At 43.7% G+C, this 25,413-nt stretch overlaps 1 protein-coding gene across 1 annotated transcript in view; it reads left to right on the forward strand.

Annotated features, from left to right (window-relative positions):
- The first annotated feature begins 236 nt into the window (after window positions 1–236).
- LOC137522500 (uncharacterized) overlaps window positions 237–25,413 on the forward strand; it is a 58,048-nt gene continuing 32,871 nt past the window's right edge. The window contains exons 1-5 of the mRNA XM_068242572.1: window positions 237–298; window positions 3,952–4,007; window positions 7,679–7,741; window positions 14,917–14,973; window positions 25,083–25,127. Coding sequence (XP_068098673.1) covers window positions 250–298; window positions 3,952–4,007; window positions 7,679–7,741; window positions 14,917–14,973; window positions 25,083–25,127 — 270 coding nt within the window. The 5' untranslated portion in view covers window positions 237–249. The remainder of the gene's footprint in view (window positions 299–3,951; window positions 4,008–7,678; window positions 7,742–14,916; window positions 14,974–25,082; window positions 25,128–25,413) is intronic.

The raw sequence follows: 25,413 nt of genomic DNA on the forward strand, positions 1-25,413 counted from the left end.
GAAATACAAGGTGGATTAGGGCACATTTAGGCTTGGTTTGTGAACATGAACAAAGTAGCATGTGAGCACTGTTTTCTGAACTACTTCCAATATTTATCTTAAATTTTAATGTATGATCATCACTGTCAAGAGAAGACCTTTTAAGTCCTTGTCTTTGTGCCAAATGCTTATGACGTCGACATCTTTAAAGGTATAAAAAGCAAACCTGCTTGCCATCAGTACCTTCAACTGGACCAAATAACCTGCACAATGAAGTTCTTCATTTTGTTCGTGCTGGTCAGCCTTGGCCTTTGTGTTGGTAAGCAATTTCCTTCTATTGAATGCTTAAGTACAATATGCACTGGAAATGATTTCTTGATGCTTAGCTAGTGAGTCATAGTGTGAGTAGAGCTTCAGTTAGTTTAGGTTACTTGTACGTCTATGCTTAGGACATCAGGGGAAGAGGAAGCGGCGCTAAGCACACCATTATCATTATTTCTTTAATGCAAACCTGAACCAATTTTCTTCCACTTGATCTTATCTTTGTCATGTTCTAATCTACCTAAAGAACAGTGCTTTATCAGTGCATAGTGCAAGTCTCTGTTTCATGGGGGCTTCCATCTTGCTAGTTACAAATTCTAAAAATAACATTACCCGCAGAGCTCCTGTTTCTAACTGATATCTGACACTTCAAACACATAGGGGCTATTCCTGCCCCATGTTCCACTCAGAGAGAATTTATATTGTGCTAGAGAGGCACAGCAAAGTCAAGCAGTCAGCCAGCACTGTCTACATTTACAATTATTCACTACAGAGGTCAACAGTGAGGGCTGTTCCACACCAGAGCGGTTCTGGATCGTTTTTAAAAACGCTTGGGGATAGAGAAACGCTTGGCTAATGTATTTCAATGGGATGGTGCACACCAGAGCAGGTTGTTTTTTCCACAAACGCAAACTCAGGGGCTGCAGCATTTTTTAGATTTCGGAGGCGTTTCTGCCTCAATGTTAAAGTATAGGAAAGTGGAAAATTGAAAAACGCTAGTTCAGAGCGGTTTTCCAGGTGTTCAGTAACAGCTTTACTGTTTCCAGCTGTTCAGTAACAGCTTTACTGTAACAATATATAACATCTGCTACACACACTCCAAAAAAAACGCTAGGCATGTTTAGAAAACATCTCTAAACATGCCTAGAGTCGCTCTGAAATCTGCTTCAAAAACCTCTAGCGTTTTGGAGATCTGCTAGAGGTTTTTGGTGTGCACTGGGCCTGAAAGTTATCTAAAAAAAGCTTTAGTTGTATGAATTAAAGGTACATGTAAAATTGTCTGTATGACAAAAACTCATCCATAGCTTTTGTTTGTAAAAGTAAATTAATTTTATTACAGCTAAAAATATTTTTTGGCTTTAAGTCATGGGAATAAGGGTATTACTGTCTGGCTAATTGTTTCTGCTGTCTTTGTACACTTTGGGGAAATTTTCTTTTATTTCCTGTTGCTGGGACCTCCATTACTTTGATGTGAATCTTCCAAAATGTTTTACGCTTTAGGCCTCGTTTACATCATTCAGCGCAGATGGCTGTGCGATTGGAACGCAGCGCGTACAATCGCACGCCATCTGCGCTACTATGCGCTGCAGATCCCATTCACCACAGTGAATGGGATCTGCGCTGTGATTCCTGAAAATGCATGCAGCAGTACGATAGCGCATCACACTGCTGCGCAGCGCATATGATGAGAACGGTAGAAAGGCTGTCTATGCTCTTCTACTACTCTTGCGTGTCAAACACTATGTGCGCTGCCAAAATGCGCACGGCAGCGCTCATAATCTGAACTAGCTCATTGATTTTAATTGTACCATTAAAAAGATTTACTCTCTAAGTGTTAAAACAAAATATGAAGGCATTCTAATCCTTGTCTACATTATCTAAAACTGGAGTTGGGCCTTCACTGTTTTAATGATGATATTTTCTGCCTCTTATTACCTGTAGAGAAAGAGCACAACCGTAGAGAGTGATAGGACTGCTACCCTTTCCCTCCATCCTGGGTCCCATAGCAGCCCCTATAGTTGATTTGGCAATTTCTGCTTCTTTAAACACATAGATCCATTCATGATTTCCCTTGTCTTTAGTATATATATATATATATATATCCATGAATTGCTTAATGCAGTAACTTGACAATGTTTACTGTTGAGCTTGAATTCCTTTTTTTAATAGTAATATTTGGATGAGGCATTGTTTATGCAAAATTAAGTGGCCTATGGAGCCTTCCATTTTTTCTTTATAACTAATTAATTAGTTCATTCATATGATGTAGAAGAGATTTTTAGTAGTTTATTCCTAGTAGCATATTGAGTAATGGGATGTAAGTGTCCCATAGCCATGTCATCTGGAAAGAAAACTAGGCAAGTGTATGGGACCCGGTAGATATCAGGTGCCTGGCTTCCCCCTCCTCTGAGCCACCACCTTAGCTTATAAAAAGAGGAGATGTAGACAATGGGAAACCAATGCTGCTGCCTTGCCTAGGCCTCATTTTACTTATAGGTCTGTAAATGTCCCCTGCCCAATCTGCTGAGGCACCCTGGGGTAGATTTATAAATACACATGCACAGGGAATAGGAACAAAAGCTAAGCAGCCCCTTCCCATTTATTTTAATTGGATAAATCTGGTCGGTTGCTCACAGCAACTGTACTTTTACTCTGGTTTTTAATGAGTTTGATGAGTTTGTCAATGTAAAGCTGTCCCACTGTAGTGATGATGGTATTCAGCTAATTAGGATTACGCAAAATGTTGCATACATTTTTGCAATTACGCCTGTGTGTAATTAAACTTTGTAAATTCAATTGATTTCGAATAATCGTTCGTAATGATTGCCAACTTTGGTGGTGAATAACACAGCCCCCATGCATGCTATTGCCACCAGAATTGCTACATATGTTAAGGATTATAGTGGGTACAAGTCAAAAAGACCTTTTCATTTTTGAGAAAATTAATTTGAAATATGCAAAATCATTTTTTTTAAAACTCAGAAAAATGACAGTTTAAAAACCTTTGCATTTTTAAAATTGATTTCCTCAAACACTACAAGGTCTTTTTATGTTTTACTTGTAGCCACTATTCTCCTTTACTGTGTAGCAATCTTTGGAGGCAATAGCATGTATGGGGACTTTGCTATTAACCGCTAAAGTTGGCACATTACACGAGAATTACATGGAAATTTACTCAAAATCGTACATGATTACAATTGCAGACAAAATTCATTACGATTTTTTTCTGAAATTTCACATTACAATTTTGCATTGTAATTGCAAATTTTGATGCAACATTACTTCTATGTGAAATTTGTGCTCATCATCACTACTCCACTTTAGTTTATGTTTCCCCATTTATCCTAGCTGCCAGTTTAATATTTGACTCAATTTTCAAAATTATTTAAAAAATGAAACTACCTTTGTTCATGTGGATGTGTTTGTCCCTATATATCCTCCAGGTGTTTCTTCTGAGGCTGGACTATCATTTTAAGGGCTGGTTCAGACGGACGCTTGCGGAGCGTTTACCGCAAGCGTTCAGAACGTCGCGGTAAACGCTCACATTCAAGTGCATGGGAGCGTTTACACCGAGCTTTTGCACATGTTTACACGATCGCGGCGTTCGGGTCCCGATTTTTGCTAGCGTTCGAGCTGCCCCTGGAAGCGACATTTAGCTTCCAGGAGCGGCCAACCGCGACGGCTAATGTACCTCTAGGGGAAGAAAAAACGTGACCGCATCGGAACGCAACGCGAAGGCTACTGAAAGCCTGACCTGCAGCCGCCGCAACGCCCCCAAACGCGACGCCACGCAGACGTCCGTCTGAACCAGCCCTTAATGTGAAAACCAGCTCAGTGTGACAAGCAGGTTATCAGTGGTTTTTCCGTAATGACAGTCATGATCTTTACTAAATACTTTCTAATATATTATATAATACATTTTTTTCATAGATCTGCCAGTGCCAGTGCCACTGCCAGCTGCGGATTGTACTACAGGGACTCTTAAGGTAAGAATATCTGCTTTTTTATACAAAGTATCATTTTAGAGGCACATTTAAAAAATGCATAGATCGATAGATCATTGATAAAATGGCATAGGTTAAAAGACCACTATCGCGAAAAATTTTAAAATTTAAAATACATGTAAAACACACACATAAGATGTATGTTTCTTCTGGAGTAAAATGAGCTATACATTACTTTTCTCCTTTGTTGCTGTAACTTAAAGTATTTGGTAGAATTCTGACAGAACTGACAGTTTTTCGACTGGTCCATCTCTTCATGGGGAATTACCAGTATTTCTTTTATTCTTTACAAATAAATACAGACGACTCTGAGAACCCTCCCATGAGGAGATGGATTAGTCCAAAACTGTCAGTTTTGTCAGATTTCTACTAACTACTGTAAGTGACAGCAATATTAGAGAAAAGTAATTTATAGCTCATTTTACTCTTGGAAAAATGTACTTTGTATTTATATGTTTTCATGTATTTTAACCTTCCTGGCGGTAAGCCGGAGCTGAGCTCGGGCTATGCTGCGCAGGAGGATTTCTCAGGCCCTGCTGGGCCGATTTGCATAATTTTTTTTTTTTTGCAACACGCAGCTAGCACTTTGCTAGCTGCGTGTGCATTCCGATCACCGCCGCTCCGCGCAAGATCGCCGCTAATCGCCGCGCCGTGCTACGCCCCCCCCAGACCCCGTGCGCTGCCTGGCCAATCAGTGCCAGGCTGCGCTGAGGGGTGGATCGGGACTCCCTTAGCCATGGCGACGGGGGAAGCCCTTCAGGAAATCCCGTTCTTTGAATCGAATTGGGCGGGGGGATGCCGCTGTACAGCGGCTATCAGGTATCGAGCCCTAGGCTCGCTACATGATTTAATTTTTTTTTTTTGTTGTCAAATAGTGTTGCGCTGCCCCTCTGGCGGTTTCTAATAGACCGCCAGGAGGGTTAAATTTATTTCTTTTGTGATAGTGGTCCTTTAATTAACAATCTGTTGTTAACCAAAGAGGCAGAACACTCATAAGGAACTAAACTCAGATTTATAAAACAATAGAATTTATTTAGCTTTGTTGATATTCTCATGTTTTTGTTTAGTTACAGTAACTTGTTCTTTGGCAAGACAAAAGTCTTCAGAGCTTTTTATCTTTTTCTTATTTTAAATGAAACCTGAATTGAACATCATCTCAGGTTTTATACTTACCTGGGGCTTCCTCCAGCCCTATGGGGTCCACATGGTCCCTAGGATTCCATCCAGTCCCCTCCCTCCATCCCCATGGGGTCCATCTGGTCCCATTCGGATATCATTCCATCTAGTTCGGGTGCAGGCCACTGGGTGTGCGCGTCCCAGCTGTGCTTGTGTGCTGATCATGCTCCCATGGCTAGAAGCATTCTGCACATGGGCAGTTACAGTCTATGTGAACTGTCGATGCGCAGAATGCTCCTGGCCATGGGAGCACGATCAGGGCGTGCATGCGCAGTGGAGCGCAACTGGGCTCAATTGGCAAATTTATTGGGCTAGCCTGTGGAGGAACAGAGGGAACTGGGCCAAATCTCATGGACTAGTCAGACCTCATGGGGCTGGAGTAAGCCCCAGGTAAGTGTAAACCTGAGATGATAGCACTTACATCCAATCTTTTGTGTCCACCAAGTTCTTTCAGGGTTTTAACTATATTGTTCATTCATTTTCACATACAGTGGGGTGCGAAAGTTTGGGCAACCTTGTTAATCATCATGATTTTCCTGTATAAATCATTGGTTGTTACAGTAAAAAAAGTCAGTTAAATATATCATATAGGAGACAAACACAGTGCTAGTTGAGAAGTAAAATTAAGTGTATTGGATTTACAGAAAGTGGGCAATAATTGTTTAAATACAATTAGGCAGGAGCATACATTTGAGCACTGTTGTCATTTTATTGATTCCAAAACCTTTAGAACTAATTATTGGAACTCAATTTGGCTTGGTAAGCTCAGTGACCCCTGACCTACATACACAGGTGAATCTAATTATGAGAAAGAGTATTTAAGGAGGTCAATTGTAAGTTTCCCTCCTCTTTTAAATTTCTCTGAGGAGTAGCAACATGGGGGTCTCAAAACAACTCTCAAATGACCTGATGACAAAGATTGTTCACCACCCTGGATTAGGGGAAGGATACAGAAAGCTGTCTCAGAGATGTCAGCTGTCTGTTTCCACAGTTAGCAACATATTGAGGAAATGGAAGACCACAAGCTCAGTTCAAGTAAAGGTTTGAAGTGGCAGACCAAGAAAAATCTCGGATAGACAGAAGAGATGAATGGTGAGAACAGTCAGAGTCAACCCACAGATCAGCACCAAAGACCTACACCATCATCTGGCTGCAGATGGAATCACTGTGCATCGATCAATCGTTCAGCGCACTTTACACAAGGAGATGCTGTAGGCAAGAGTGATGCAGAGGAAGCCTTTTCTCCTCCCACAGCACAAACAGAGCTGCTTGAGGTATGCTAAAGCACATTTGAACAAGCCAGCTTCATTTTGGAATAAGGTGCTGTGGACTGATGAAACTAAAATTGAGTTATTTGGGCATAACAAGGGGCATTATGCATGGAGGAAAAAGAACACAGTATTCCAAAAAAACACCTGCTACCTACAGTAAAATATGGTGGTGATTCCATCATGCTGTGGCTCTGTGTGGCCAGTGCAGGGTCTGGGAATCTTGTCAAAGTTGAGGGACACATGGATTCCACTCAGTATCAGCAGATTCTGGAGACCAATGTCCAGGAATCAGTGACAAAGCTGAAGCTGCCCCGCAGCTGGATCTTTCAACAAGTTAAAGACCCTAAACACTGCTCAAAATCCACTAAGGCATTCATGCAGAGGAACAAAAACAATGTTTTAGAATGGCTATCTCAGTCCCCAGACCTGAGTATAATTGAAAATCTGTGGTGTGAGTTAAAGAGAGCTGTCCATGCTCGGAAGCCATCAAACCTGAATGAACTAGAGATGTTTTGTAAAGAGGAATGGTCCAAAATACCTTCAACCAGAATCCAAACTCTCATTGGAACCTACAGGAAGCATTTAGAGGCTGTAATTTCTGCAAAAGGAGGATCTACTAAATATTGATTTCATTTCTTTTTTGTGCTGCCCAAATTTATGCATCTGCCTAATTTAGCTTAAACAATTCTTGCATACTTTCTGTAAGTCCAATAAACTTCATTTTACTTCTCAAATATCACTGTGTGTGTCTCCTATATGATATATTTAACTGACATTTTTTATCATAAGATCCAACGATTTATACAGGAAAATCATGACGATTAACAAGGTTGCCCAAACTTTAGAGCCCCACTGTATATGGTATGTTCAGGATCAACTGAGAATTACTGTATTTACTAAGAAACCAGTCAGTTCTCAGTTATTTCCAAATGTAAGGTAGAAGAATTCAGTTCCATTCAGTGGTGGATCTGATCATATTGTTCATTAATTGGTGGTAAATATTGCCTTGTGTGTACTGACAGAGAACCACTGTTTTTTCATCTGCCTTGTCAAATCCACTGATTGAAGTGTTTGATCATAATAATAATAGAATATATTTTAGCATACTTTGACAATGATTATGTGAACACTTCTGCCTTTGCTTAAAATGGGGATATGGTATAGACTGAAAAACAATGATTCAATCAATTTCCTCTGTTTGTTTAGGATGTCGTTGGATTGCCTAAAGTCGTTTTGAGTCTAACATGCGCACTTACTGGATCTGCCTCGGTAAATATACAGAAAATTCTATATTGCTGGTATAGTGAGCTTTTACTCAAAGTATGCTGTACAGAAATCAGTGACATAAAGTCAGCACTGAGAGAGGTTATGTTTGCTGACTGTAAAGAAGAATCTTCAATACAGCTATACTTTTGTACCTTAGCTTGCATAACGATTCTTTAATATCATTCAGACAGACTTTATTGAATTCCAAGATAAAGTAAGAGAAGTACATTAATTTTTAAAATGGGCTTGTCAGCCATAACATCAAATTCCATTTACCTGCTCTGTGTCTATTATGTATCCTTCAACCTGACCATGCATTGCAAGCATTCCAATCTAATCAGAAATGTTTCTGCTATAATAAATCTCAGTCACCCTTGCTTTATTGCTGAAGAGAAGGAAGCTTGTCCTCTCCCCTCCCACTTTCCTGCTTCTCACGGATTGGCTGAGGGCAATTTAGTGAGCTGCTGAAATATGATCTATGCTGTGCTCGCATGTGTTTACAAAGCAAGCCAGAGATGACAGTGCAATTTCTAGGATAAAAAAGGTAAGGGTGTAAATTAGATCAGAATTGGCTTTAGTCAGAAGAAATAAAAATGGAAAATGCCTACGAAAGAATTCTCTTTATTTACTATATAAAATTCACTGAAATGAAAATGTGGACAGTACAATACAAATGTTAAGTAAGTAGAATAAATATTTATCAGAATCAGAATCATTTATAGTGTAAGTACAAAAGAGGGGGTTGTACCTGGAATTGGTTTCAGCTCATACAGATTCTGAAAGGGGGGTGGGGAGTAATGTCCAAAAGCCAAGAGTCGAGGCTACCATGCTACGGCGCAAACACTCTCACTTGGCAAGCATCTGCTATCCCTAAGGAGAAATGGGGGTGGGGGGTCAGTGGGAGGTGAAGGTTCAGCAGTGATGGCCCAGCTCTACTATTATCTACTTATATATGTGTTTCTTTTACTGGGAATATGATTGTCCCTGGTACTTTAATGCCTTGTACACATCATGCAATTTTCCAGCAGATTGACAGGTTAAGTATTTTCCAACATGTCCGATCTGATTTCAATCATTTTCTGATAAATTTTCCAATCACTTCTGTACAAAATCGATCAGAAAAACAATTGTAAATCAGATCGGAACTGTCGCAAATTATCGATTTGACCTGTCAATCTGCATGGTGTGTACCAGTCATAAAATCGGTGACCTCCCTTTCAGTGATTGGCCAAGCTGGAAGATCCTCAGGTAATCAATATTGTTGTCTCTATAGTGAGATGTCTTCTGATAGATTATTCCATTTTCATCCCCATCAAGGGCCCTAATTCATTTCAGATTTTCTCCAAAGTTTTCTCATGGGTGATATTTTTAAATCTTATAAATTAAATGTCTTTTAAGCTACCAGTGACCAATACAGTACTCAGAATTATTTTAACAGAACTTTTTCTCCTGCTTTTTGGTTCATTTTCAATTTTAGAGTGCTGAAAAGTTATTTTAAACAGAAGATAAAATATTACCTTTTAGGAGAAAACTTTGGAGAAAAATTGAACAAGAGCTAAGGGCCCATATGCAATTAACTTTTTCTCCGGAGTTTTCTCCTAGGTGATATTTTTAAACTTGTCAATAAAATTCCTTTTAAGCCACCAGAAAGCAAGAACATACTCAAAATCATTTTGATAGCAAGTTTTCACCTACTTTTCAGTACATTTTCAGTTGAAAAGTGCTGGGAAGTTATTTTAAATCGAAGATGAAAATTGATCTCCTAGGAGAAATCTCAGGAGAGGAGGGGAATTGCATATGGGCCATGGTGTTTTATTGGTCTGACAGATGTGTATAGAAATATATTTATTTATTTAAAGTGAGTTGAAAATAAACTGATAAAATAAACAATTGGCATTTTATTCTCCTACTCCTAAAATTACTTTTTTTTAGATATCTATATTTAGATATAAAATAGTATTATTTTATTTTTAAAAATGTAAAAAGAAGATGTAATGCTCTATCGTTTTTGCTCAATGGCATAGACTTGCTGTGTCCCAGGGCTAAAATAGTTTATTGACCATTTTATCTATCCCGTGCACTCAAAAGCGGTTTTCTGCCAGACAAGTGTTTTATGGCAGTAATTCCACATCCTTGAGGATTATAGTATATTCTTGACTATAAGCTGAGTTTTTGAGGTAAAAAAAGTGGCCCAAAAGTGGGGGTCTAAGCTTATACTCAAGTCACAAGTGCTCCCCCCAATGCAATATGAACAAAAAAGCAGCGCGCTGATGGCCTCCACCATTTACATAGTGTTGCAGGCACATTTGGCAGCCAAGTTACACTCCTCCTCCTGACTCTGCCGGAGCGAAATGTGTGACAGCTTTTGTGCTGTTCTCTGCCTCACACAAGAGTCCTTGTTCCGATAAGCAGAGCCGTGTGGGCCTCATAATGTCAGCACCATGGGAGCCTCCTTAATTTACCAGTCTGCCGCCGGGACTCCTTCATAGGTGAAGCTAGGAGGAGTCCCAGTGGCAGCTATGGAGATTTCCTGGTGGCAGCTATGGGGAGTCCCAGTAAATAAATAAATAAAGGAAGTCTGCGCAGCTCTGTTTATCAGGACAGGGGCACTTGGGTGTGACAGTGGACACAGAAAAAGCTGCTACACATTTCACTCTGGTGGCACGCAAGGAGGGGGGAAGGAGGGTAACTCGGCCGTCAAATGTGCCTGCGGCACTATTTACATGGAAGATGGTGGGATGAATGGATAGCAATACAGTGAGGTGAATAGCTCAATTCAGTGGTAGGGCTAGCACAGTGATTAAATGGCTAGCACTCTCACCTTGCAGAGCTACACTCACATCCTGAAGTCCAGGGTAGCCAGAATCACCATCTGATTGAGAATTTGAACACAGAGAAATTCCACCTGCACCACTCCTGCATTTCCTACCATTGCCTTATATTAGAGTCAATCATTTTTTTCAATATTTTTAAAGAGACACTGTAACATCAAAAAGTCTCCCTGGGGGTACTCACCTCGGGAGGGGGAAGCCTCAGGGTCCCAATGAGGCTTCCCACGCCATCCTCTGTCCCACGGGGGTCTTGCTGCAGCCCTCCGAACAGCGGCCTGTCAGACTTGACAGCCTGATCAATATTTACCTTTCCAGGCTCTAGCGGGGGCGCGGTTGTGGCTTTCGGCTCCGAAGTAGACAGAAATACCCGATTTTTGTCGGATCCGCTCTACTGCGCAGGCGCCGGAGACTTGCTCTTGAGCAGTAGAGCAGACCTGATGGCGATCTGATATTTCCGCCTATTTCGGAGCTGAGAGCCGCAGGAGCCGGGAAGGTAAATATTTACATTGCCGCTGTTCGGAAGGCTGCAGCAAGACCCCCGAGGGACGGAGGACGGCGTGGGAAGCCTCTATGGTACCCTGAGGTTTCCCCTCCCGAGGTGAGTACCACCAGGGGACTTTTTGATGTTACAGGTTTTCTTTAAGTAAAAGTTGGGTGGTCAGCCTATGCTCAGGTCGGCTTATACTCGAGTATATACAGTACACTATTGCCCTACTAGGTTCCGACTGGATAGAAACTGTCACTTGCTTACATGAATGTTAAATACAGCCTAGTTATTTGTATGCTTGGCACTGTACATACCCATGTCTATCTCATCATGTACCCTCTAGTACAGTGTGAGGATTATAAAACAGACATTACAAACAGCAACTATAGAGTCCTAGGAGCCTCTTTAAGTCATCAATAGGGCTCAAATTTATAGTAGGCAAAATGTAATGAACTCAGTTTATAGTGGATCTTTTGTCAATTTAAATTTCAAAGGCGAAAACAGAGTATACTCACCTCCTCTCAGGCAGTTTTTAAGAAGGCAAGTGTCCACCCTATGCAGAGATCACTGGCACCTCACTTGTTTTTGGACACCATTCTATTCACAGCAATGCAGAGTAGATTGTTTGCCGTAAACTTAAACATTAATTTGATTCCAGACCTGAAGACTATATTTTACTAAGGTTTGAAAGGCACCACTGTACTTCACAGAAGGTCTAACACAGGAAATTTTAGCTCCATTAGACCCTCTTCTCAAATACTTGGTGGTTCTCTATGAGCTGCCTGGTGGTTCTAGTGTAAGCAGTGTAAGTGGTAGTGTAAGAAGACTACTACTTCATTAACTACTTTAGCACCACGCTAATTGAAATCTACGCCCTGTTTTGGTGGGCTTCTGGCTGGCTGGGCGTAGATTTCAATTAGCTGCCGATGCACGCATCCGGTGTTTCCGTCGCTCCCCGCCGACCGTGCCACTCAAACCCGACATGTCTCGCCGCATCTCACAGGCTCTGCCTGTCTCTATGACGGCAGAGCCATATGATCGGTCAGAAGCCGATTCATTGGCTCCTGGCTGTGTCTATCAATGTAAGCTGCTCCCATTGGCTTACATTGATAAACATGGTCATGAGCCAATGAAAGCGGCTCCTGACCGGCTCACATGACTCTGCAGTTATAGATATGGCAGAGTCTATGTCCTGGGGGTCCCGGGGTGCAGCGATGATGGCAGTTGCGGCAGGTACGTGCGTTGATTCGTTGCGATTCCGTCGTTCTTGTACCAGCGGTCTCTGGTCCTTAAGGGGGCAGAGACCGCTGGAACTTAAGTGGTTAAAGAGTCACAAAGACCAAAAATGACGTCTGTTTGTTTCTTTTAAATGGTCTGAAGGCTGAAGATGGCAGTTTTCAGGTCTGAAGTGAAGGGATCATTTGTGAAGTGCCAAAGTACTTATTGTGCCAAAGTGTTTTTTGTTTTTCATAAGCATCACTTTTCCCACAAATTGTCAGTTTTGGAAAAAACAATTCCAAAGCAGAAACTCGCAATTCTCTTCGGTATCTGAGAGTCATCCTTAGAAAAAGTAAATAAACGTATAACTCTATCATGGGTGAGATCATCAGTGCTGTAATAATAATTTAACAAAGTATGATCAGTCTAGTATAAGTCCACTTATGACTGGTTTTCAACAGGAACAGGACTTATGCATTTTACATACTATGCCAGTATTGACAGTGAGGTTATTTTTGTCTAATCTACAAAATAAAGAAAAAACAATTTTACCAAGATAAATAAAAAACATTTACAGTAGAGCCAACATATACAGTAGGAACTCAACTAACCAGCGGTCTCAACCAACCAGCGCAATTAAATGGCAGTACTCAAAGTGGTGAAGCAAACTAAAAGCGGAGATTACATTAATTATAAATTCTTATTTAGCACTATTTTTTTTGTTGTTGAAAGCCCAAGTGTCACATGACTAGCAAGATTACAGTGTTGTAGACTATAGCACTGTTAAATGAATCTGGTTTATCCAAAACCAAAAGTTATGATTATAATAAAACTCTCAAAGCTGCCTAATACTCACTTAGACAAACATTATCATGAAAAACTATCAAATGTAAAATGCATAAATTAAAAATGTACCGTCCATTTCTTCCACCGTAAACTATAAATTGCCTTCTTCCTAAGTTGTTCTCACACACAGTAGGTAATAATAAGCTGAAAGATCTGACAGGTTTTGGACTAGTCCACCTCCTGGGAGGGATTTTCAGTACTCCCTTTATTTTTTACAAAAGCGCTCTATGCAAAGGATCTATACAATGTTGTTGGCCACCCTCCCAACTCATTTGCCCACTATTGTGGAAGCTGGACTGAGCAACTGAGTAATTCTAGTGTGGAAATCCCCAGTGCTGGAGCCACACAAATCTTTTATCTGTTGTGTAATCTAATGGTCAGGTTCATGTCAGCATAAATATATTTTCCTTGGCATTATAAATAACAATGCATGCAAAAAAATGAAGCATATCAATTAATTTGTAAACTACAGTTTACTGTTCTGCTAAATATATCCATGGAGACGGGCGTAATGACAGGGTGGCAGCCCCGGAAACCGCAGGGGGACCAGAGCTGTGAGGGGACCCCAATTACTAATCTTCCCTTCCTCCTATAAAGGGATCCTTCCTCAGATCAAGTGTTTTTGGGACTACACTTCCTACGCTCCTTACGAGATGGACCCCCAGCAGGCCAAGAGTTACCTAACAGGAGCCTATAGGCACAGATGTTCTGGCACCCTAGACTTTGCCCTCCACAAACCTACAAATCAAACCCCCACCAAACTGCACTGCAAGTGTGCTGGCTGTGTCAGCTGTCACTTCTCACTTACTTCCCTTGCCCGCCATAGCTGCAGGTGTCCCTCAGCATTAGGTAGCCAGAGGTACCCTCAGTATTAAATATATAGTGGTGTCCCGACTGAAGGAAGATCTCAACAGTGAAATGCAGAGAGCTGGATGAGTAATCTCGCATGTATGCTCTGCTCAGGGCTCTGCATAGGGAAGGAGGGAGGCACTAGGGGAGGGGAATAAGCCACCTTTCCATCATCAGGCGCCTGCAGGCATGCGCCTACAGTGCCTTATGGTAAAACCAGCACTGGCTCCATGGCTTTAAAGAGAACCTGAACTGAAAATAAAAAGCCAAAATAACCATACACAGCTCATACTTACCTCCTGTGTAGTCTACTCATCAATCTCTTTCTCCTCTCCTGCATCCTATTTGTCCACTGTGATCAATGGAATTCTCCATCCTCCATTTTAAAAATGGCCATTATCCCCCAACAGCTTCCTGGTCAGTTCACTGTTAAACTGTAATATCGCCCACCTGAGCCATAGGGAAACATGGACATTACCTTGCTCATTCAGTTGTAACTGACAGCGGTGGTAATACTGTATATAACTGATAGCAACTGGAAGGGATCATTGTAAGAAGAATATGTGAGCTTCTGAGAGGAACTGATGGTGAGGTAAGTATGTAATATTCATTTGCAGCTATGTCATGTGGTTATTTTAAATAATTTTACTCGCTTCAGGTTCCATTTAAGGCTTACCAAGGGGAAGCAAGGAACTGGGTGTGGGGGGCCCATCAAAGTTTTGCTGGGGGTTTCATGATTTGTAGTTACACCACTGCATGAAGATGTAAGAAATCTGCAGAACGCCACCTGATTGATGAAGCATGACTGGCTGCAGTCCTGCTCTACATGCTCGGCTCTCTGCAGACCAGCCTGACCACATGCAAGTCTCTGAATACGTCAGATGTAAACCTGTAATAATCCATCATGGTGTTCATTTTTTAATGGGATTTACATATCAATTCCACAGGTTGACGAGCAGAATGCAGCTATTAATGCATACAACACACAACTTGGCTCATTGTCGGTAAGTCATGGACGTATTTTATTTCAATCAGATGCAACAAATGCATGAGTTGTGATAGCTGGTTTTACAGAGGCGTTTGTCTTGGACCCAGACTTGTACAAGTTTTTACTCCTTTGATTGCCTAGTGAAGGTCGATACAACCTGTGAAATGCGTTGCATTGTGGAGTACTTAAAGCGGAATATAACCCAGAATTTCTTCTTTGCTCTAATAGAGTATTCACAGCATATTATATACAACCAGCTTTTTTTTTTACTAGAACATCATTCAAAGGGTTTACACAGGCTTTAGAAGCTTTAATGCCTTCAGAGCTGTCCGCTTCCGAAAGTTAAACAATGTAATCTTGTGTTTACTTAAATGTATCAAGTGTGGAATGTGACACATTCTCTGACTGTGCAGGAGCTCCCGGACACAGAGAGAGAGTCAAACCATGTCTGCCTGAATGAATGAATGAATAAAAGCAGTTATTAATAAAATGCATAAAGCAAAAAACGGTACTTTTGGGAAGCTATAACTTATAAATGAATAATAATACTTATGCAAAAATGCAAATATGATAACCGTATGGCATATAAAATGTAGGAAAACATGTTTTTATTGAATATTATGTCCGGGTTTTAAACCTCTTCAAATAAACGGTATCTTTGTTGAAACTTTTAATCAACACAGTCTGTGTTTTACTTGTGGAGGAGGTAAGCCAACCACGGCCGCGCTTTTTAAATGGTTTTTAAAAATTTTTACTCTATTCTGGCACCTCCGTTCAAGCCTCTCTTCATACTGGTTTAGTTTGTTTACCTTTAGGCCACGTTCACATTACAAACGCGGACGGGCACACACGCGGAACGCAACGCGTACGAACGCACGCCATCCGCGTTTGTATGCGTTGCGTGGCTGATCCCATCACTGAAAAGTGAATGGGACAGCCACGCGTTTTTGCGGAACATGCTACACGTGGCCAGTCCTGACGGGTCTGTCGGCAAAAATGAAACTAGCTGGCAGCGGGGGACCAGAGGATTAGTGAGTGGCTGCGAGGGCACAAGACTGCTGCAGGGGGCTGGTAGAAGCCCCAGGTGAGTAAAACAATTTTTTTTTTTCTGACTTAAGGTTCACTTTAAGGGGTGAATTTATAAGGCAGAATTCACAAAGAAGTTTTATAGGCAATATACAGATAATAACTAGTGTTGGGCGAACAGTGTTCGCCACTGTTCGGGTTCTGCAGAACATCACCCTGTTCGGGTGATGTTCGAGTTCGGCCGAACACCTGACGGTGCTCGGCCAAACCGTTCGGCCATATGGCCGAACTAAGAGCGCATGGCCGAACGTTCCCCGAACGTTCGGCTAGCGCTGTGATTGGCCGAACGGGTCACGTGGTTCGGACCCGAACGCGCTCTGATTGGCCGAACGGTCACGTGGTTCGGGTAAATAAATACCCGAACCACGTCATATCTCCGCCATTTGTCTGTGGGTTTAGCTTTGGGTAGGCAGGCAGGGTAGTTCGCGCTCCAGCCACGCTAGCCAGGGTCCCCCCTGTCATTGTGTCACTGCTGGGAACAGTAGTACACCGCTTGCTCAGCCACACTATATAGCATTCTGTTTACTGCCACTCTGTGTACCTCGCTCAGCCACACTATATAGCATTCTGTTTACTGCCACTCTGTGTCTGCTGGGAATAGTAGTACACCGCTTGCTCAGCCACACTATATAGCATTCTGTTTACTGCCACTCTGTGTACCTCGCTCAGCCACACTATATAGCATTCTGTTTACTGCCACTCTGTGTCTGCTGGGAATAGTGGTACACCGCTCGCTCAGCCACACTATATAGCATTCTGTTCACTGTTCTGTGTCTGCTTGGAATAGTGGTACACCGCTCGCTCAGCCACACTATATAGCATTCTGTTTACTGTTCTGTGTCTGCTGGTAATAGTGGTACACCGCTCGCTCAGCCACACTATATAGCATTCTGTTTACTGTTCTGTGTCTGCTGGGAATAGTGGTACACCGCTCGCTCAGCCACACTATATAGCATTCTGTGCACTGTTCTGTGTCTGCTGGGAATAGTGGTACACCGCTCGCTCAGCCACACTATATAGCATTCTGTTCACTGTTCTGTGTCTGCTGGGAATAGTGGTACACCGCTCGCTCAGCCACACTATATAGCATTCTGTTTACTGTTCTGTGTCTGCTGGGAATAGTGGTACACCGCTCGCTCATCCACACTATATAGCATTCTGTTCACTGTTCTGTGTCTGCTGGGAATAGTGGTACACCGCCCGCTCAGCCACACTATATAGCATTCTGTTCACTGTTCTGTGTCTGCTGGGAATAGTGGTACACCGCTCGCTCAGCCACACTATATAGCATTCTGTTTACTGTTCTGTGTCTGCTGGGAATAGTGGTACACCGCTCGCTCATCCACACTATATAGCATTCTGTTCACTGTTCTGTGTCTGCTGGGAATAGTGGTACACCGCCCGCTCAGCCACACTATATAGCATTCTGTTCACTGTTCTGTGTCTGCTGGGAATAGTGGTACACCGCTCGCTCAGCCACACTATATAGCATTCTGTTCACTGTTCTGTGTCTGCTGGGAACAGTAGTACACCGCTCGCTCAGCCAGAGTATATAGCATTGTGTTTACTGCCACTCTGTGTACACCGCTCAGCCAGACTATATACCATTGTTTACTGACACTCTGTGTACACCGCTCAGCCAGACTATATACCATTGTTTACTGACACTCTGTGTACACCGCTCAGCCAGACTATATACCATTGTTTACTGCCACTCTGATTCTGCTGGGAACAGTAGTACACCGCTCGCTCAGCCAGACTATATAGCATTGTGTTTACTGCCACTCTGTGTACACCGCTCAGCCAGACTATATACCATTGTTTACTGACACTCTGTGTACACCGCTCAGCCAGACTATATACCATTGTTTACTGAAACTCTGTGTACACCGCTCAGCCAGACTATATACCATTGTTTACTGCCACTCTGATTCTGCTGGGAACAGTAGTACACCGCTCGCTCAGCCAGACTATATACCATTGTTTACTGACACTATATAGCAGACTATATAGCATTGTGTGTACACCGCTCAGCCAGACTATATACCATTGTTTACTGACACTCTGTGTACACCGCTCAGCCAGACTATATACCATTGTTTACTGCCACTCTGATTCTGCTGGGAACAGTAGTACACCGCTCGCTCAGCCAGACTATATACCATTGTTTACTGACACTCTGTGTACACCGCTCAGCCAGACTATATACCATTGTTTACTGCCACTCTGATTCTGCTGGGAACAGTAGTACACCGCTCGCTCAGCCAGACTATATACCATTGTTTACTGACACTCTGTGTACACCGCTCAGCCAGACTATATACCATTGTTTACTGCCACTCTGATTCTGCTGGGAACAGTAGTACACCGCTCGCTCAGCCAGACTATATACCATTGTTTACTGACACTCTGTGTACACCGCTCAGCCAGACTATATACCATTGTTTACTGCCACTCTGATTCTGCTGGGAACAGTAGTACACCGCTCGCTCAGCCAGACTATATACCATTGTTTACTGACACTCTGTGTACACCGCTCAGCCAGACTATATACCATTGTTTACTGCCACTCTGATTCTGCTGGGAACAGTAGTACACCGCTCGCTCAGCCAGACTATATACCATTGTTTACTGACACTATATAGCAGACTATATAGCATTGTGTGTACACCGCTCAGCCAGACTATATACCATTGTTTACTGACACTCTGTGTACACCGCTCAGCCAGACTATATACCATTGTTTACTGCCACTCTGATTCTGCTGGGAACAGTAGTACACCGCTCGCTCAGCCAGACTATATACCATTGTTTACTGACACTCTGTGTACACCGCTCAGCCAGACTATATACCATTGTTTACTGCCACTCTGATTCTGCTGGGAACAGTAGTACACCGCTCGCTCAGCCAGACTATATACCATTGTTTACTGACACTCTGTGTACACCGCTCAGCCAGACTATATACCATTGTTTACTGCCACTCTGATTCTGCTGGGAACAGTAGTACACCGCTCGCTCAGCCAGACTATATAGCATTGTGTTTACTGCCACTCTGTGTACACCGCTCAGCCACACTATATAGCATTGCGTACTCTGCCAGTCAGTGTGTATATTGCTGGGATCAGTAATACTCCACTCACCGTCAACCACTATATGAGCTCAACATGAGTTCCCCAGAGACCTCCGCTGTGAGCAGCACTCCCAACAACAGCAACAGCCAACGCCCCACGCAAGCTATAACATCCACCCCAGCAGCCAGTGGTCAGCAGCAGCCCTCCCCGGAGGAGAACGTTGTGTCCATCAGTCCGTCGCCAGAGCGATTAATGAGGGCTGCCATTGAGGAGATGATGGGGCCTGATGTGGAGGAGGAGGTCTGGCTCAGGCCAGCATCCCAAGTTAATGTTGAGGACGATGAGGGGTCTGTGTCTGGGGATGTTGGGGTGGCAGAGGTGGTGGGTGGGTCAGACTCAGGAGAAGAGTTGTATGATGAGGATGATGATCGGGACCATCTGTATGTGCCTCAGAGTCCGACCCCGGAAAACATGTTGTATCGTGTGTTTAGGTACTAAAATCTGCGTTCCCTCCCAGTAGTGTTGGGCGAACAGTGTTTGCCACTGTTCGGGTTCTGCAGAACATCACCCTGTTCGGGGTGACTATATAGCAGACTATATAGCATTGTGTTTAATGCCACTCTGTGTACACGGCTCAGCCACACTATATAGCATTGTGTTTACTTCCACTCTGTGTCTGCTGGGAACAGTAGTACACCGCTCACCCGCCACTGTATAGCATTGTGCTCTGTGTCACTGCTGACAATAGTGGTACACCGCTCACCCACCACTGTATAGCATTTCTGTACTGCCACTGTACTGCTGCCAGTCAGCGTGTACTTTAAGGATAAGTGAAATGAGGAAGAAATCCGGTGAAAGAGGGAGGGGCAAGGGAAGAGGTGTTTCCCCTGACGGTTCACGTACAGGCCACAGGGGAGCACCCAAGAAAACCCACTCAATACTGCCCATGTTGTCCAGGACAACAACCCTCACAGATCCAAAAGAACAGGACCAGATAATTACTTGGATGACCTCTCAAGCGTCCAGCAGTGGATTAAGCAGCACCAGCACATCACGCACGAGGTCCGAGTCCTCAGCCAGTTAAAGTCTGGGCTTTCTTTGAAGACTGCACTGAGGATGTTACCATGGCGATTTGCAAGGTGTGCAAGACCCGCCTGAGCAGGGGGAAAAGTATTAACAACCTCTCCACCACCAGCATGAGCCGCCACATTCTATCCAAACATCCCACTCTGTGGGCAAACGCGGCAGGACAGGGTACCACCAGCAACACTGCCTCCCTTGGGTTCACCAGACTCACCACCAGACCCGCCTCAGCAGCAGCAGTAGCCCAGCCATTGCGTGGTTCACAACATTCACAAACATCAGACGATGCTGACACTGTCACTTTCCGGACTAGTGCTCTTGAGGTCTCCCAGTGTTCATCAAACACAACAACCAACAGCCCTTCGGTGTGCAGCGCTACGGTTGAGTTGTCTGTCTCTGAGATGTTTGAGCACAAGAGGAAATTGCCAGCAAATGACCCCCGGGCCGTGGCAGTAACAGCCAGCCAGCATAGCCAAGCTTCTGGCCTGCGAAATGCTGCCATATCGAGTGGTGGAGACAAACAGCTTCAAGGGCATGATGTCAGTGGCCATCCCACGTTACGTTGTTCCCAGCCGCTACCACTTTGCGCGCTCTGCAGTGCCTGAGTTGCATGAGCACGTGGTCAGCTAAATAACCCGAAGCTTGAAGAATGCCGTTGCCTGCAAGGTTCACCTCACCACTGACACCTGGACGAGTGCGTTCGGCCAGGGTCGATACATCTCCCTTACCGCGCACTGGGTGAACCTTGTGGAGCCTGGCAGCGATTCCTCACCTGCTACGGCGCGGGTGTTGCCCACGCCGCAAACAGCTGGATAACAACAGCAGCACCTACCTCTCTGACTCCTTCTCCTCCAACGCATCTCAAAGCTGTACCTCATCCGGAAATGCTAACCCAGCACCAGCAGCAGTAGGATCGTGGAAGCAGTGCAGCACAGCTGTTGGCATGCGTCAGCAAGCGTTGCTGAAGCTGATCTGCCTTGGGGATAAGCAGCACACAGGGGAGGAAATTTGGAGGGGAATAAAGGAACAGACGGATTTGTGGCTGGCACCGCTGGACCTGAAACCGGGCATGAAGCTAGACACCTGGCACGAACTGGCAATGTACGCAATAGAGGTGCTGGCTTGCCCGGCAGCCAGCGTTATGTCGGAACGCTGTTTCAGTGCTGCCGGAGGCATCATCACAGATCGGCGTATCCGCCTCTCCACAGAAAATGCAGACCGTCTGACTCAAATTAAAATGAATCAATCCTGGATTGGAAACGACTACGCAACACTCCTGGACCCCAACCAAGTAACATGACCGATGAACATCTGGGATGGTTTAGCGTTTCCGGTCCCTGTTTATTGAACCTCTCATCTGTATTACATTTATGACTGCATGGCGGCAAAAAGCATTGCTGCTATATCCGCACGCTTTTTGTCCTCATGCAAGGCCTGGGTTGTTGTGTCTCACAAAGCGTGGCCTTCTCCTCCTGCGCCTCCTCCTGTTCCATCACGTGTGCTGCTGCTGCTGCTGCTGCTGCTGGGTTACCGTTGCCGCGTGGTCCCTGTTTATGGAACCTCTTATCTTTATTACATTTATGACTACATGGCGGTACAAAGCATGCTATCCGCACGCTTTTTGTCCTCATGCAAGGCCTGGGTTGTTGTGTCTCACAAAGCGTGGCCTTCTCCTCCTGCGCCTCCTCCTGTTCCATCACGTGTGCTGCTGCTGCTGCTGCTGCTGGGTTAGCGTTGCCGCGTGGTCCCTGTTTATTGAACCTCTTATCTTTATTACATTTATGACTACATGGCGGTACAAAGCATGCTATCCGCACGCTTTTTGTCCTCATGCAAGGCCTGGGTTGTTGTGTCTCACAAAGCGTGGCCTTCTCCTCCTGCGCCTCCTCCTGTTCCATCACGTGTGCTGCTGCTGCTGCTGCTGCTGCTGGGTTACCGTTGCCGGTCCCTGTTTATGGAACCTCTTATCTTTATTACATTTATGACTACATGGCGGTACAAAGCATGCTATCCGCACGCTTTTTGTCCTCATGCAAGGCCTGGGTTGTTGTGTCTCACAAAGCGTGGCCTTCTCCTCCTGCGCCTCCTCCTGTTCCATCACGTGTGCTGCTGCTGCTGCTGCTGCTGGGTTAGCGTTGCCGCGTGGTCCCTGTTTATTGAACCTCTTATCTTTATTACATTTATGACTACATGGCGGTACAAAGCATGCTCTCCGCACGCTTTTTGTCCTCATGCAAGGCCTGGGTTGTTGTGTCTCACAAAGCGTGGCCTTCTCCTCCTGCGCCTCCTCCTGTTCCATCACGTGTGCTGCTGCTGGGTTAGCGTTGCCGCGTGGTCCCTGTTTATTGAACCACTTATCTTTATTACATTTATGACTGCATGGTGGTACAAAGCATGCTATCCGCACGCTTCTTGTCCTCATGCAAGGCCTGGGTTGTTGTGTCTCAAAGCGTGGCCTTCTCCTCCTGCGCCACCCTCCTCCTGTTCCATCACGTGTGCTGCTGCTGGGTTAGCATTACCGGTCCCTTTTCCTGGAACCTCTTATATGTATTACATTTATGACTGCATGCCGACAAAAAGCATGTTACCTGTGCAAAGAAAACAGACATTTCCCGCATTTAAAAGACAGTTTTCCCTTTGAAACTTTAAAATCGATTTTCTCAAAAACTATAAGCTCTTTTTGCTAAAATTTTTTTTCCTCTTGTACCCACTCCCAAGGTGCACATACCCTGTAAATTTGGGGTATGTAGCATGTAAGGAGGCTTTACAAAGCACAAAAGTTCGGGTCCCCATTGACTTCCATTATGTTCGGAGTTCGGGTCGAACACCCGAACATCGCGGACATGTTCGGCCTGTTCGGCCCGAACCCGAACATCTAGATGTTCGCCCAACACTAATAATAACTAATAGTACTAGGGATGAGCAAGAATGCTATGGAAGATGTTGACGCTATATAAATGAAAAATAATAATAATAACACCTCTGGCAGTCTCACAATAATTTTCTTGAACTTACGATCATTGTCTGTAACAGTTTTGAAAATGATATTAAAGTCAATCGTGCCGAATTAAGCAGTGAAAGGAGTGGTTGCTATGTAAGTTCATGTCACGGCCTTGTCAGATATCAGATGTTTTTAGACTATTTAAGTTCCTGGCGCCAGGACATAAAATGGTTAACAGAACACAGACAGACACAGAATGTGAGCACACAATATGCTAGTTCTTTACTTCAATTGCTTTCCTTATATCTTACTCAATACAGAATTTGCTCATGCGCAGTATATCATCATATGTCACCATAATTACAGAAAGTCATGTGATTTACGAGAAATAGCACAGTTCAATGATCACGGGGAAATATGTTATTTAGGAACATACAGTTGCTTGAGGGACGCTCAGGGGGTTTGCCCAGAGAGAATTTGCCTATTCTGAGTTTCATACAGCCAGTGTTTTCCTGCACAGATGTGAGGCTGGTTCTTCTTCTTAATAGCAAAGCTCCCATACATGGTAAAATGACCATAATTGTTAGATATGTGAAAAATAATCTGTAAGAAAATAATGTGCCCCTATGGGGTACTTTCCTCAGGAGGGGGAAGCCTATGGATCCTAATGAGGCATTTCCATCCTCCTTCATCCCTCCATTTCAGCTAAGTCAGCTGCCGAAGATCCGCCAGGGCTTCAGGATCATAACAATCCTGTGTGAGCCTCCTGAAGAAGCAGTCGTGGCTTTCCTTCCAGCTCAGGCAGAAAATGCCGCGCATGATTGGATCCGCACAGATGCAGACACCGCGCACGGGTCAGATTGGGCTCGGCTATTTCTGCCTGAGCCTGAAGGAAAGCCACGACTGCGTCTTCAGGAGGCTCACACAGGATGTTTATGAAGCTGGAGCCCTGGATTTTCAGTGGCTGACAGCGCTGGAATGGAGGGACGGAGGTGGACAGGAAAAGCTTGATTAGGATCCAGAGGCTTCCTCCTCCTGAAGTACACATAGGACATTTATTTTTTCCTACAGAGAGAGAAGTGTTGTTCTCTCTCTGTAAGGCCGCTATGGAAGCTTCCTGGGCCTCCATAACACCTGAGCAGTGCCACAGGCTGATTGCCTCCATGCCACGCCGCATTGAAGCAGTCATTTCTGCAAAAGGATTCCCGACCAAGTATTGAGTGCATAACTGAACATCATTATTTGAAGGTTGACTTTTTTTGTTTTAAAAACACTTTTCTTTTATTGGTCGGATGAAATATGCTAATTTTTTGAGATAGGAATTTTCAGTTTTCATGAGCTGTATGCCAAAATCATCAATATTAAAACAATAAAGGGCTTGAACTACTTCAGTTGCGTGTAATGAATCTAAAATATATGAAAGTCTAATGTTTATCAGTACATTACAGAAAATAATGAACTTTATCACAATATGCTATTTTTTTGAGAAGATCCTGTATAGGGGTATGTAGCCCCAGCCTTCCAGTGATGCTTAGCTTAGGCTGTTTAACTATGTGGAATTCTCCACCAAGAGCATTCTGGAAGACCATGCATTATTTTCACTGGCTTCAAAATACTCAGAAGCAGGGGTGTGTGCAATTGGGGCGGAGCTACCTCCCACCCCGCTGCAGCACAACCGCGATCACCCACATCCTCCTGCCACACAGCAGAAAACAGCAGGTGCTGGGGGGATGTGAGTGATTGGGGCGGAGCTACCTCCCACCCCGCTGCAGCACAACCGCGATCACCCACATCCTCCTGCCACACAGCAGAAAACAGCAGGTGCTGGGGGGATGTGAGTGATTGCGAAAATGGATTGGAAAGGATTAAAATAGAGTACATTTTAGTGAACTTTAATAAACTAATGACTGTATTAATATAATATTTTTCATTAATTTACAGACTAAAACTGAGTGCATTACTCAGAAGCTCGCTGGTCTAACAGTAGTAAGTTTGCTGATACATAATATAGATATATTCATATGTATATATATATATTTAAAATGTACCATAAATGCCTGTAGGTTGTTGTATAGACAAGAGACAGCATGAACAATAATGTCAGTCACCTCTTTCTATAGAGAAATGTAAATATGGTTACATCAGATTTTGATCCTGGAAATACTTTTTGTGGTTGTAAGACCTTCAGGCAAAACTCACTATGATGACCTAAATACCTGAAAACCATGCATAGCATTTTGCTCATCGTTCAAGTGCTTTGCAAGCATTTTAA

Source organism: Hyperolius riggenbachi, chromosome 6 (assembly GCF_040937935.1).
Source record: "Hyperolius riggenbachi isolate aHypRig1 chromosome 6, aHypRig1.pri, whole genome shotgun sequence".
NCBI lineage: Eukaryota > Metazoa > Chordata > Amphibia > Anura > Hyperoliidae > Hyperolius > Hyperolius riggenbachi.